Source organism: Gadus macrocephalus, chromosome 16 (genome assembly GCF_031168955.1).
Source record: "Gadus macrocephalus chromosome 16, ASM3116895v1".
Lineage (NCBI taxonomy): Eukaryota > Metazoa > Chordata > Actinopteri > Gadiformes > Gadidae > Gadus > Gadus macrocephalus.
In genome coordinates this window covers 26,099,487-26,114,130 of record NC_082397.1, presented here as the reverse complement: position 1 = coordinate 26,114,130, position 14,644 = coordinate 26,099,487, and the positions used below count along the sequence as shown (strand labels likewise).

The 14,644-nt window shown below is 52.7% G+C and overlaps 1 protein-coding gene across 2 annotated transcripts in view; it reads left to right on the top strand.

Moving 5' to 3' along the window:
* Positions 1-14,644, top strand: part of lrrc75a (leucine rich repeat containing 75A) — a 132,399-nt gene that overhangs the window by 63,379 nt on the left and 54,376 nt on the right. The window contains exons 3-4 of one of the 2 annotated variants that reach the window (XM_060076044.1): positions 5,693-5,713; positions 6,344-6,456. In XM_060076044.1, coding sequence (XP_059932027.1) covers positions 5,693-5,713; positions 6,344-6,456 — 134 coding nt within the window. The remainder of the gene's footprint in view (positions 1-5,692; positions 5,714-6,343; positions 6,457-14,644) is intronic. The other variant, XM_060076045.1, reaches the window with a different exon arrangement.

Genomic DNA, 14,644 nt, shown 5'->3' with positions numbered 1-14,644 from the left:
CCGGTAACTTCAACAAACCCCGCAAAGCCCAATCCCCACGAGAGCTCCCCCCGCTATGGCCATCCGGAGGCTCAACCAGCTTTTGGCGGTGATATTATATATTATACTATATTATATTAGATACTATTATATATAGAGCTCCGGGATTCGGAAACGGCAACAATCCCCTTCTCCTCCATGCCTGCGGTTCACCCCGGACTGCACTGCAGGGAACGGTTGGCCGGTTGCTCGCTGATTGGCTGTTACGTTACGTCACTCAGTGGCCACACTGTTGAACGCTGATTAGTTGTCATCTCGCGGCAAAATGGTCAAATATTTCATTTCACTCGAGAGAAAGTGTCGCGCTGCTAATCCTTGTGAACGCGCTCGCCCGTGCAGGGGAAGGTGTGTTCACACCAAATGCGTGTGGGCGACACGACTCCATACAAAGTCAATGTAGTGATGCGAATCAGGCGAATTTCTGGCTAGAGCAAACCCGCGACAAGATTTGATTTGCAGCGCAACACTTTTGCCCGGCACGGGCAAGCGTTCACGTGGATTCGCCGCGGCACACTTTCGGTCGAGTTGAAATATTTCAACTTTGCGGTGACATTTGCGTGATGACAGCCAATCAGCGTTCAACACCGTGGCCACTATGTGACGTGCGTAACGTAACAGCCAATCAGCGTTCAACCGGCCAACCGTTCCCTGCAGTGCAGTCCGGTGTGGAACCGCAGCATGGAGGAGAAAGTGATTGTTGCCGTTTGCGACTCCCGGAGCTCTATATATAATAGTATATAATATAATTTAATATATAATATCACGGCCAAAAGCTCTGTGCGCTTCCGGATGGCCGTAGCGCGGGGAGCTCTCGTAGGGATTGGGCTTTGCAGGGTTTTTTGACTGGCGTTGCTATGGTTACCAGTCTTGTGTTCGAACGGTTTATTAGGTGTCTAATAAATTGCTGTTTAATCAATACTTCATCCACTGCCTCTTCTGTGGTCATTACAATATTATGAACAGACTGCGTCGGGTTCTCCGACGTCTCTCCCTCTTCCACAACAGGTAAAGACATGCAATGGTGGTTATCTCGGCCATGGTTGAGAATGAATTGGCATGGAGCACCGTTGGCGGGCAAAAGATGTGGCGCGACAAATTCGCCTGACAAAACTTGCACAGCGACAGATTATGATTTGTCCCGCGACAAAACTTGGGCGACAACACGAACGGGTGACAAACGTGTCTTTTGGTGTGAACGCAGCATTGAGTTGCAGGCTGCTTGGCACATGGTTCTATGTCGTATAGGCTTCGATTTGTAAGGCTATCGCTATTGGGTTTTCCCTAGGCTCGAGCCGTAGCACTGAAAAATTTGTAAACCCCGCCCACCAACAGCGTGGGCCTCAATCACGTCCGCAGATATAACTGTGCGCCGGCGGACGTCCTGCTCCCATTTTCTTCAGGACGATCCTGTGGCATACTGAAGTAAATAAATAGGTATTATGGACTCAAAGACGATCCGCATCTGCAAGACATGTAACACGGGTTCCATCTTGCCGTATGAAGGCCATGAAGTGCGCGAGGGCTGCCTTGGGCATGAACATGCCGTCTTGGCGCTCTCGCCCCTCTGCCTGTGTCGGCATTGTGTGGCGCTGCTGGTGGACGACAGACAGCGCAGAGCCAACACTGCCGCCGTCATTGCTCGACGATGCCCTCTCTCTCTTTGTGAGCTCGGAGTCGGACGACTCCGACCGCGGCGAGAAGGGGGCGTCTGCCCTGGCTTCCCCTCTCCGAATGGAGAGGCTCGGGGCAGCACCATTGCCCGTCTCTGCCGCCACCTCACTTCCAGTGGTTGGAGCTTTGGTGGCTGACCCTCATCGTCTGGCCGAACAGGCAGTTGACGTGGCGAAAACCGCCGGTGTCATCCTCTACCTCTGCTCCACCGGTGCGGTGGCAGCGGCCCGGACGGCAGCATTGCAGCACCTCATACAGAGGACCCTGTGGCTGCAGCAGACCCCGGGTATCCCTGAGCCGATGAGGCGACAGTTACTGGAGTGCCCCATCAGCCCGGACCGGCTGTTCGGGCCCCGTCTGTCTATGGTGGATGAAATGCAGGCTGCTTCCGAGGAGGCAGAGATATTCCAGAGACATGTCTCCCGCCCTCCGCCTCCACCCTGGCAGCAGCGCTCCGCTCCAGGCTCCCGTCGCCGCCATAGGCCCCCGACAGCCACTGTCACGGCGCCGCCGGCAGCTCCTCCTCCTGGCCCCCAGGCTTACCAGCCCCGCCCGCCTCCATCACAGGCTGCAGCGAGCGGCCAGCAAAGACCCCGGGCAGCGGGCTCATGGGGCAATGTCCCGCCCCACAAGCGCCAGCGAAGGCAATTACAGGGCGAGGGAGAAGCGTGTGATAGCGAGAAACACCTCTTTACTGAAGACGGCTGTTTTCTCCCCACACCTCAGTTAACGCCGGAGCCTATCGGCTATGCCATAACTCTTTCACACGCATCTCCCGCTAGGCAGGCCGTCAATAAACCTTGTATAATTGATCGAGCCAGCTTTACATTACTTTTAAAAAGACAACCTCGCCCGGCTTACCAGCCCCGCCCACCTCCGTCGCAGGCTGCGACGAGCGGCCAGCAAAGGCCTCGGGCAGAGAGCTCATGGGGCGATGTCCCGCCCCGCAAGCGCCGGCTATTACGGGGCGAGGGAGCAGCGTGTGACAGCGAGAAACACCTCTTTACTACAGATGGCTTTTTTCTCCCCACACCCCAGTTAACGGCGGAGCCTATCGGCCCAGCCATAACTATTTCACACGAATCTCCCCCCACATGTAGGCAGGCCGTCAATAAACCTTGTATTATTGATCGAGCCAGCCCTACATTACTTTCCCCTCACCACATCATGCCTGGCATGACATGTGGCGAGAAGGCCGAGCTCTCTGTCTACGAATGACACACAGCTCGCTCACAGTGTCAGCAGTCTGCTGCCCAGTCACAGTGTTATTCCTCCTCGCGTCCCAACACTCAGGAGAGAGGAAGCTACACATCTGTCACAAGCTGAGCAGTCGGGGCATGCCTCTGCTAATGACACACACACCCAGCCCTTTTGGGCAGAGCTCCCCATGGGCTGCGAGGAGGATATTTCCTCCCCTCGCAGCGGCGGCAGGGGCTCAAGCATGGCTCATTTCCATGACAGCCGCATCAAAACAAGAGGCTGCACAGCCGCTTTCAGAGCATTACTCAGAATGGCTGAACACGTGCACCCTGGCCAAATGGATGGACAGGCTAGGTCACACCCTGCAGTTCACCTCCTTCCCGCCACGATTCAACGGGATTGTGGAAACAACGCTGTCATCCAAGGATCAACAGCTGTCCCTTTTTGCGGAGCTCCAGCAGCTTCTAGCGAAAAAAGTGATTCCCACAGTCCCGAAGGGAGAGGAAATACAGGGATTATATTCCCGTTATTTCCTGGTACCCAAGAAAACAGGAGGGCTGAGACCGATTCTCGATCTAGCCCTATTCAACAAATGCATCGCGGAGAGGCCGTTTCACATGTTAACAATCAGACAAGTGTTACAGTGTGTGAAACCAGGTGACTGGTTCACCTCAATAGATTCGAAGGACGCATACTTCCATGTCCCAGTGATCCCCAAACACAGGAAATTCCTGCGTTTCTCATTCCAAGGGTCACACTACCAGTACAACCCTCTCTCGTTCGGCTATTCTCTAGCCCCACAAACGTTTTCCAAGTGCGTGGAGACGGCTCTCCGGCCGCTGCACGCAACAGGAATGAGAGTACTGCTCTACTTGGACGATCTGCTTTTGCTGGCTCGCTCCAAGGAGGAAGCAGCTATTCAGACAAAAAAGCTGGTAATTCACCTGTCAAATTTAGGTTTCGCCATAAATTGGAAGAAAAGCTCCCCCCTCCCCTCACAGAGTGTGATGTATTTGGGGGTAGAGCTGGATTCAGCTGTAATGAGAGCACGGCTCTCACAGCAGAGGATGGAGACGCTGTGGTCTCTCCTCCGCCGCTGTTCCCCAGGCAGCATCGTGACAGCCCTCTCTGTCATGAGGCTGCTGGGCATCATGTCAGCCGCTCACACGGTGGTGCCGCTGGGGCTGCTTCACATGAGGCGGCTGCAAAGATGGTTTTCTCGCCTGCTCATCGACCCGGCGCGCCAATGTCGGCGCAAAGTGACCATTCCCCTATCAGTGGGCCCCGATTTGACCCACTGGGGCGATCCCCGAACTCTCACGAGAGGAGTGCCGTTGGGCAGAGCATCGTCACACATCTCAGTGTTCACGGATGCTTCTGTGTCGGGCTGGGGAGGAACATGCGAGTTTCACGTAGTGGGCGGTGTTTGGCCGCCCCCCGTGACCATTCATATAAACGCATTGGAGCTCCTCACTGTGTTGAAAGTGATCCAACACTTTGCCCCAATGTTAACGAATCAACACGTAATGTTGTCACAGTCTTCACTCATGCCAAATTGGAGGTCTTATTTTACATGCTGAGCCAATAAAGTCAGGCTGGATAGATTTTACAGTTACGTTTTTGGGAAAACTAAATAAATCTTCTAAGTAAACACAACCAAATTACACACAATTTTATAAATATGCTATGTGGGCTGTATATGGATGTGTCCATTTATCAGTATGCCTCAGCTGAACAGTTTATGAAGTGCAATACTAATCTATTTAATTGGAATTAGATTGCCCTAGGCTGTGGTTACACAGTGGGTAGACACAGTCTCTCCCTCTGTCAGCATCTTTACTTGTTTTCTGTCCCCTCTGTTTTGTGTGTTTGGGTGTGTATGAGTGTGTGTGCACAGGCACGTGCCCTTTGTGTGTCTGGCCAGGGTTTTGTATGTGCTTTCGTTGGCCAACTACTTAAACAGGCCTACTGTAAAGTGTAGATAGCAGAGAGCGATAGGATGGAGGGAGGGAGGGAGGAAAGGAGAGAATCGAGAAGAACACAGGGAGGGAGAAAAAGAGGAGGGGAAACAGCAGGAGGAGGTAAAGATAGAGGGTCTGCAACAGTTGTCATTCAATCTGTCTGTTTATCAAGGAGAGGTTGGATGAATGGATAGGGAGGGATACAGAATGATACACGGATAGATGGATATAGAGATTGTTAGACAGAACTACATAAAGAAACTGAGAGCAAAGCAGTCAGACATTAGATATCTGTCTGAAGGCCCCCTGGGAGCCACCACCCCAAGGTGAAGACTAGCTAGTATCAGTGATGTTATTTTGCACACACACCTGTGATCCTTATGGACTACTGAACAAATGTGTAAACCCTAAAAGCTACATATGGATGGATGGATGTATGCCCTTCTCTGTTGGCCCTACTGGCACACAGACACAAAAACACACACACACACACACACACACACACACACACACACACACACACACACACACACACACACACACACCAGCTAAGATTAATTTAAACATGGTAAGTGGGTGCAGTTCATTTCCCTTCTCACCCCCTTGGTCGAGGCTCAGTTACTCCGGTGTTGAAAATGTGTTTTTAGAGGTCATTGAGTAAATTAATAATTCTACAGACGCATCATGATCTTAAGAAAATGTGAGAAGACCCTGCACGTTTAATGGCCTCCAATCTCAAGGACCATCCACGAGTCCTTGGTGGATGGTTTGTTGATAATATATCTTTAATGCTTTAATGTTTCTGCCTGTTTTCGTTTCAGTCTGCCGGCCTTCCTTCCTATGTATGTCTGCCTGTCTACCAGTCTTCTATATCTGTGGTTGTGTCTGTCTGCATGCTTGTTTGACCGTTTACCTGTTGTGCCTTTCTGCTTGTCTTCCTCCCAAGTCTGTTTCACGCCTGTACCGTGCTCGAGTACGATTGCCCCCACCCCCTGCTGTGCACTGGACTGTACACACTAGGCAATCTAAACTGGGCGCCTCTTATACGACATCACGTCGTAATACGTCACCACCAAGCGTCCGCTGCTTAGTAGACAACACAGAGAACACAGTTGACACCTTACTGACTATATTGACTTACTGAATGTAAATTGCCTGCTTGAGCTAGAACCCCCCCGATGGGAAAGAAGGGTCGCATGGACTATACGCCATCCAACTCAGGTTGCGTAGCCGTGCGTGTGCGCGTGTCAGCTCACTAGCATCTGTACCGTGGCCTGAGCACACCTCTCTGAAGTGTGCTCAGGCCACGGAATTGAAGTGGACTTGAGTACGGTTGGCGTGCTCAAACTAGCCAAACGATCTAGACTTGAGCACGGTACAGGTGTGAAACGGACTTGGGCACGGTACAGATGGCCTAGTATGAGTACGCCCTGTGTGTCCTGCTGTCTGACCCTCTGTCTGTCTGTCTGTAGGAGGGGGACTCCCTAGGGGCCATGGAGAAGGTCTGTCGTCAGCTGACCTACCACCTGAGCCCCCATTCCCAGTGGAGGAGACAGGGCCTGCTCAAGAGGAAGCCTCAGTCCTGGTGAGCCTGTGTGTGTGTGTGTGTGTGTTGTGGCAACCCGGCTTGGTGAGTGAGCCGCTTCCTTCCAATCAGCACACAAACTGGAGCTTACTTAAAGCCGAAATGGCACTTTTATTCAAACATAAATTATATATCTATCAAACCAAACAAAACCCAGCTTTGGAGGAATCGACAGTCTTGTTCCTCCAGGTGGAATTACATCACCCACGAGACTGGTCTCTCCACACACGCGAACCAGGAGAGCCCTGAATGAGTGTGGAAGCATGCTTTTTAAAGCATGCTTCCCCACCTGCTCCTCAGGTGCTCCGCATTTCAATGATTGGCACCAATGCTCTTACTGGCGCCATCTGATGAAAATCTGTGGTACACCGCCTCCACAACCTGCCCCCTTGGCCTCCAGGGGCGCTGTGCCAGAGACGGGTTGCCACACTCCTCCACCCTTTGATGAAGGCTCGGGGCACCTCTGACTGACCAGCAATCCGCGTCGCGGCTGGATAGGGTGTTGGCGTTGGTCCGCCATGGCCAGTGTCCCCCCTGGAACCTGTAGAACCTCTTGCCGGACCGGTAGTCCTGCCCGAAGCGTAGCTGCTCCTGCTGCCGGCGCAGCTTGACCCGCTCCCGCTGGATCCCGTACCGCTCACGCCGGCGCTCAAACAGGATGCGCTGCCGCTCACGCTCCAGGAACTGCAGCTCCATGCAGTCGGCGTCCAGACGCCGCTTCTCCACCTCCAGCCAGTTCCTCTTGCGGATCAGGTGCTCCCGTTCCTCCCCCTCTTGGAACTGACGGATGCGATCCCGCCTCTCCACATCTCGGACGCGTCGCCTCGGCTGGGCTGCCCGTCCAGGTGGCGCTGTTCCCCGTCTGTCCTGACGAGTCTCATTTGGCTGGGGCTGGGGACCGACGTTGAAGCTCAGCTGTTGGGCGACCTGCCGGTTCTCTTCCAGCTCCTTCATCAAACCCAACAGCTGGGCCTTCAGTGCCTCCCTCCCCCGGAACCAGTCTTGTGTCTGGCGGCAGTCTCCTCCAGGGCCATCTTATGCTCCACCTTCATCCTCTCCAATGTAGTCCTGCTGGCCACCAGTTCCTCACCTTTCTCCTGGTCATCCTGGAACCTTTGTTCCTTCAGCCGCTGGATGCTATGCTCCTTCTCAGCGAGGGATTCCACCAACGTGGTGAGGGCGCTGTCTGTGTTGGAGGTGTCCGCCTGCAGCAACTTGATCACACACAGTGTGTGTGTGTGTGTGTGTGTGTGTGTGTGTGTGTGTGTGTGTGTGTGTGTGTGTGTGTGTGTGTGTGTGTGTGTGTGTGTGTTTGCATATGTGCTTTGCCAACCCACTCTCAGTGTGTCATCGTTGAGTCATCAGCTACCCCTTTTGGAGATCTTTAAATGCACTTTCAGACATAGTTCCAGGAAAATAAAGGATAACCTTTCATGCAGCTATGTTCTCTGACGTTTCTGTCGTTTGCCCTTTCACACACGGCATAGCAATTCCAATAAAAGGGCCAAGATACAGTCCAACAGAGGCCGGTAATTTAACGCTTATGGATGCCTGCCGCCATCGAACTTGCAGAATGAATGGAGCCCCCTTATTTCAAATCCTTCTAGATATTGAAATCTTTATTATTATTATTCTTTCGCCTTTTTTTGGTCTTCGACTCCTCCGCCATACTTTCAGCTACAGAAGCCATTCAACTATTAAAACGTTCAGCTCCTTAACGACATGATGGCTTTCTATCAGTGTTTATCCACTTTTTCAACTTTTCAGCTTTTTCCACTTTTTTGGAAGTCAAAAGTGGAAAAAGCTGAATAGTTTAAAAAGTCCCATTTTCTCTGGTACTTCTAAAACGTAAACTAATCAATTTTCAACCGTTTATCTTCATACCATTTAACAAATCTACACACTTGTATCTTCAATAATATCTAAACGGAATTTCAATATCATTTAAACTTTCTTCAGAATCACAGTTTTAGTTTCAAACCGTCATATTCTACAGTTGGTCCCATTGAAACCATCTGCCCATTCTGACACTTAAATTACTTAAGACATCGTAACTCGGTCAGATTTCAACTGTTTATCTTCGTTCAAACCTTTAAACAAATCTACACATTTTATCTTCAATACTGTCCAAGGAAATTTCAATAGCATTTATACTTTTTTCAGAATCACAGTTTTAGTTTCAAACCGGCATCGTTTTCAGTTGCTCTCATTGATTTCCGTTCACGCCAGAATGTGAGGACCAGTGGCGGACTCAGGGGGGGGGGGCAGGCCGACCGCCCCCCCTCGTGCCTCCATGGTTGAAAAAGTGCCCTCAAGAGTGGCAAGACGAGAGAAAGTGCCTTATTGGCTGCCCTTTATATGTGAAAAAAATGATTGGGTGCCCTCTGGTGCCCCTTCTTACAATACATTATGACGATGAGCCCTCTAGAACAAGAAAATTCGATATCGTGTCTCATGAGTGCCCTCTTAAAGCCCTTACAATGCCTCCATGGTTGAAAAGGTGCCCTCTAGAGTGGTGAATACGAGAGAAAGTGCTTTATTGGCTTCCCTTTACATGTGAAAAAAATTAATGGGTGTCCTCTGGTGCCCCTTCATACAATAAATTATAACAATGTGCCCTCTAGAGCAAGAATAAGGCAAACCGAAAAAACATGAAGTGGTTAGTAGGGGTGTAACGGTACACAAAAGTCACGGTTCGGTACGTACCTCGGTTTTTAAGTCACGGTACGGTACGGTTCATAGTTAAGGGGAAAATAAAATATGCTTGTTTGTCAACAACGGAGAATGGCCGTAGATCAGCAACAATGAAAACACCAATAAACATGTTATGGCATTTGCATTTCTGAATTCCCAGACAGGGGTTGTTTTATAAATAGTGTCGTGACTCGTGACCTGGGTTTGCACAGCTCGTTTTTTTTTCCCACAGCAACAGTGATAGTAACACCTGGATGGTGCCTTTTCAAATATGTGTGCCAGGGATGTGCATTTGTAGCAAAAATACTATTCGATATTTAAATAATATTCAAAAAACGCTCAATCAAGAACCCCCCACGCACGCACACACCTCGGATACACTCACACACAATGACACAGGGAGAGGCTTTTATGATTCGAATGAAATCAATGTTTATTTCAACAACTGGGCCATCAACATTCAACTGATAGACCTACATGCGCCGAAAACGGATGGCTATTTATTTATTTAATTATTTATTAATTTAACTGAACACAGCCTGCATGACAGTGAACTAGACACGTCAAAAATATAACTTCACACGGTGTGTCTTTTTACAATTTATTTGTTGCCAGCATTCGTAGTCTTGGACGTTGACGTCGCTTAGCAACCGAGGACGCTATTCACCACCGGAAGTTGTGAAGGCCCATGCAAGTCAACTGCATTGAGAAGAGCCGTGTAATAAATAACGATAGTGTGGAGTGATGTAAATGATGAGACAAGAGACGAAGATGGGTCGAGTCAGCTTTACTCTCCACTTCAAAACAAACAAGTGTTACTCGAACATGAGTTCTAACGAAACTGCCGAGTATCGGAACTGTTGTAAAACCGGAACTGTTTACCTTAAAGGCACAGTCCCTTGGTGAATGTCTACACAGCAGTTGTGGGTCACCACACAGGCCCCCCCAGAATTCACCCAAACCAACAGGTCCAGGCCGAACAGGTAACTCACAGAGAACATCGGACACCCACTAGCGTTAAACAGAATATCTAGTACAGAACAGTCCTGAGAAAAATCAACGCCTAGGGGGGCGGACCAGGCGGCCAGAACAGCTGCGCCTAACAGGAGAAGGGCAAGAGGCAGGAGCAGGTGTTGAGGCCGCCGCAGGGTCAGGGGTCGAGGCTGCCGCAGGCGGGCGCCCCCGCCGCGGGGGCTGAGCCAGCTGGAGCGGTTCGCCAACATCCACATGAGCAGGCTTGAGCCGGTCTATAGCCACCCGCTCAGGCCTGCCCGCCATATCCACAACAAAGTTCTTAGGCCCACCCTCCAAGACGCGGAAGGGCCCATCGTAGGGGGGCCGCAGCGGGGTACGGTGGCCATCGTGGCGGATGAAGACGTACTTGGCCGACGGTAAATCCTTGGGAACGTAGGACCGGGGGAGGCCATGGCGAGACGTCGGAACGGGAATGAAAGCGTCCGCAATGTCCCGGGACGCAGCACGATGGGAGGCAGCCGACCATGGGGCCGTGGCGTCCGGAAGAAACTCCCCAGGGACGCGCAGGGGCTGGCCGTACACCAGCTCTGCCGACGAGGCCTGAAGATTGTCCTTGGGGGCAGACGAAGGCCCAGCATAACCCACGGGAGGCGGTCAGCCCAGTCGCCGCCCATAAGGCTGGCCCTGAGCGCGGCCTTCATGTCCCGATGAAACCGCTCGCAAAGCCCGTTGCTCTGTGGGTTATAGGCTGTGGTACGGTGGACCTTCACCCCCAGGACCCCGGCGACCGCAGTCCAAAGCTCCGACGTGAACTGCGGCCCCCGGTCTGAGGAAATGTCTGACGGTGTGCCGAAACGGGCCACCCAAGCCATAACGAAAGCCCGGGCCACCTCAGCTGCTGTAGTGGAGGACAGGGGAACCACTTCTGGCCACCTGGTGGTCCGGTCCACCATGGTGAGGAGGTAGGTGTAACCACGGGAGGGTGAAAGCGGGCCCACCAGGTCCACATTCACGTGGTCGAAACGCCTCTCCGGCACTTTGAAGAGTGCCAAGGGGGCTTTGGTATGCCGAGTCACCTTTGCACACTGGCACGCCACACAGACAGCGACCCAGGCCCTGACGTCCTTCCGCAGGCCCGGCCAGACGAACTTGGCCCCCACCAGCTTGGCAGAGGCCTTCACCCCCGGGTGGGAAAGGCTGTGGATCGTGTCGAAAACTTTACGCCTCCAGCCAGCAGGCACCATAGGCCGCGGTTGGCCAGTGGAGACGTCGCAGAGGAGCGCAGTGTTGGCCGTGCCAAATACCACATCCTCCATGAGGAGTGCCGTGGGGGCTGTCCTGTAGGCCTGCACCTCAGAGTCCGTAGCCTGATCCCCAGCCATAGCTGCGTAGTCGAGGCCCAAGTGGACGGAACCAATAACCACCCGAGAGAGGCAGTCGGCTACAAAATTGTCTTTGCCGGCCACATGCTGAACGTCAGTGGTGTACTCCGAGATGGCGGAGAGCTGACGCTGCTGTCGACCAGACCATGGCTCCGAAGACTTGGCCATGGCGAACGTCAACGGCTTGTGGTCAACAAAAGCCGTGAACCGACGGCCCTCCAACAGGAAGCGGAAATGACGGGTGGCGAGGAAAAGAGCCAAGAGCTCCCTGTCGAAAGCACTGTATTTCCTCTCGTTGTCGCGGAGCTTCCTGCTGAAAAAGGCCTGCGGCTGCCAGGCTCCGCCCACCCACTGGTCACACACAGCCCCCACGGCGTAATCAGAGGCGTCCGTCGTAAGAGCAACAGGGGCGGTCGGAGACGGGTGCGCCAGCAGAGCAGTGTTGGCCAACGCGGTTTTGGCAGCATCGAAGGCAGCCGTCATCTCCGTGGACCAATCCAACACGTCTGCAGGCTTCCTGCCCCGCAAGGCATTGTACAAGGGTCGCATGAGCTGGGCCGCATGAGGGAGGAAACGGTTATAGAAGTTCACCATGCCCAGGAACTCACAGTGCGCGGGCGTGGGAAACTAGCGATGGCGTCCACCTTGGCCGGGAGGGGAACCGCCCCCTGCGGGGTGACGTGGTGGCCGAGGAAGGTGATGGATGACCGGCCAAACTCGCACTTGGCCGGGTTGACAATGAGACCATGCTCACTGAGCCGACCGAAGAGCTGCCGTAGATGCGTCAGGTGGTCGTCCGCGGACGCACTGGCAACGAGGATGTCATCCAGATAGACGAACAGGAACGGCATGTCCCGCAGCACAGAATCCATGAGGCGCTGGAACGTCTGTGCTGCACCCTTGAGGCCGAAAGGCATCCTCAGGAATTCAAAAAGTCCAAAGGGCGTGATGACCGCCGTCTTGGGGACATCCTGCGGGCGGACGGGCACCTGATGGTAACCGCGTACCAGGTCCAGCTTTGAAAAGACGGCGGCGCCAGCCAGGTGGGCGGAGAAATCCTGAATGTGCGGTACCGGGTACCGGTCGGGGGTGGTGGCGTTATTCAAGCGACGGAAATCACCACAGGGAGGGACGCCAACCGCCATCAGCCTTGGTCACCAGCTGCAGGCTCAGGTTGAAGACATGCTGGAGTGGCTCCCCCAGTTCAGCAGAACAGGCTTTAAGCATCCTTGGACACACTCTGTCCGGGCCTGCTGCTTTCCTTGGATGAAGCCTCCTCAGCTCTCTGCTCACCTGATCCTTGGTGATGGTGGTGGGGAGGGAGGGTGGTTGAACTGTCCATGGGTGTGGAGGGTGGGGGTGGTCTGCAGTCTGAGGTGGTGGAATTGGGGGAGGTGATGGACATGGTGGGGGTGTGAAGTGGACCATCGCTGGTTGTGGGAGCTGGAGTGTCAAACCTGTTAAAAAACAGGTTTAGCTGGTTTGCTCTTCCAGCATCCCCCTATCCTGTGATGCTGCCCTTCTTCTTGCAGCCTGTGATGGTTTTCATGCCATCCCAGACCTCCCTCATGTTGTTATGCTGCAGCTTCTGTTCTACCTTCCTTCTGTATTCCTCCTTCGCCTCTCTCAGGTGGACCTTGAGTTCCACCTGTATGCGCTTCAGCTCGTCTCTGTCACCATCCTTGAATTCCCTCTTCTTCCTGTTCAGGATGTCCTTGACATTACTGGTGATCCAGGGCTTGTTGTTGGGGAAGCAGCGTATAGTTTTGATAGGGACCACAACGTCCATACAGAAGTTCAGGTAGTCAGTAGTGCAGTGTGTGACCCCCTCTATGTCCTCACCATGTGCTTCCTGCAGCACGCTCCAGTCAGTACATTCAAAGCAGTCCCTCAGAGCCTCTGCTGCTTCAGGAGACCATTTCCTGAAGGAGCGTTTGGTCGTAGACTGTCTCTGGATCTGTGTTTTGTACTGTGGCGAGAGCAGGCCCAGGTTATGGTCAGACTTTCCCAGTGGGGGCAGAGGAGTGGCAGTGTAAGCTTCCCTCACGTTGGCATACAGGAGGTCTAATGTCCTGTTCTTCCTGGTGGGGCAGCTTACAAACTGGTGAAAGTCTGGCAATGTGGAGTCCAGTATCACATGGTTGAAATCCCCGGAGACAGCGATGAATGCGTCTGGGTGTTGTGTTTGCAGTCTCGCGATTGTTGAATGTATGACGTCACACGCGGTCTCTGCGTGCGCCCGCGTGCGCCCGCGACAGCGATGGCGTGGGAGAACTCTCTAGGTATGTAGTACGGTCTGAGACCTACCGCAAGCAGCTCGATGTCTCGGTCGCACACGATTTCCTTCACCGTAACATGCCCCTGGTTGCACCATCTGTTGTTGATAAACAGCGCGAGTCCCCCTCCTTTGCTTTTGCCGCTGCGTCCACAGTCTCGGTCCGCTCTCACTGTGGTGAATCCAGGTAGATCCACATTAGCGTCCGGGATGTTCTGGGTTAGCCAGGTTTCAGAGAGGCAAAGTAAGCTGCACTCCCTGAACGATGGACCTGCAAATATGAGTGGAAGCTACAAGGGTCTGCAGTCGTGAATTCAGAGCCATAATTACAAAGCTTTATACGTGCACTGCCATGCCCACTGTCTAAACCTGGTCTTGGTGGAGAGTGCCAAATCAAACCAGCATTTTGTTAGGTTTTTCAACTTAGTGGAAAGTCTTGACACATTTTTTGCCAGATCTACAAAATGCCATGCTGCGTTTGTTAAAATGCAACAGTCCATGTATCCTGACCAAAGCGTCTGTGAATTGAAAAAGCTGTCTGACACAAGGTGGGCGTGCAGAGATGACCCTGAATAAGTGATCCACCAGATGCTGCAGCAGGTGATGCCCGGATGCTCCTGCGTAGCAAAGATTTTGAGTTCATTCTATGCATGGAGATTACCAGACCCATCTTCAATGAGACTGCCATCGCATCTGCTTCACTGCAGAAGAAAGTCCTTGATTTGACAACATACACCATTGAGGAGGGAGTTATACAGAGAGTAAAATCAATGAGGAAGGATGAGGAGTTCAAGGTCCTTTTTTCAAAGGCAAAAGGGAACTCAGAGGCAGCAGGAATTGAGGTTCCAGATGAAAAACCTGG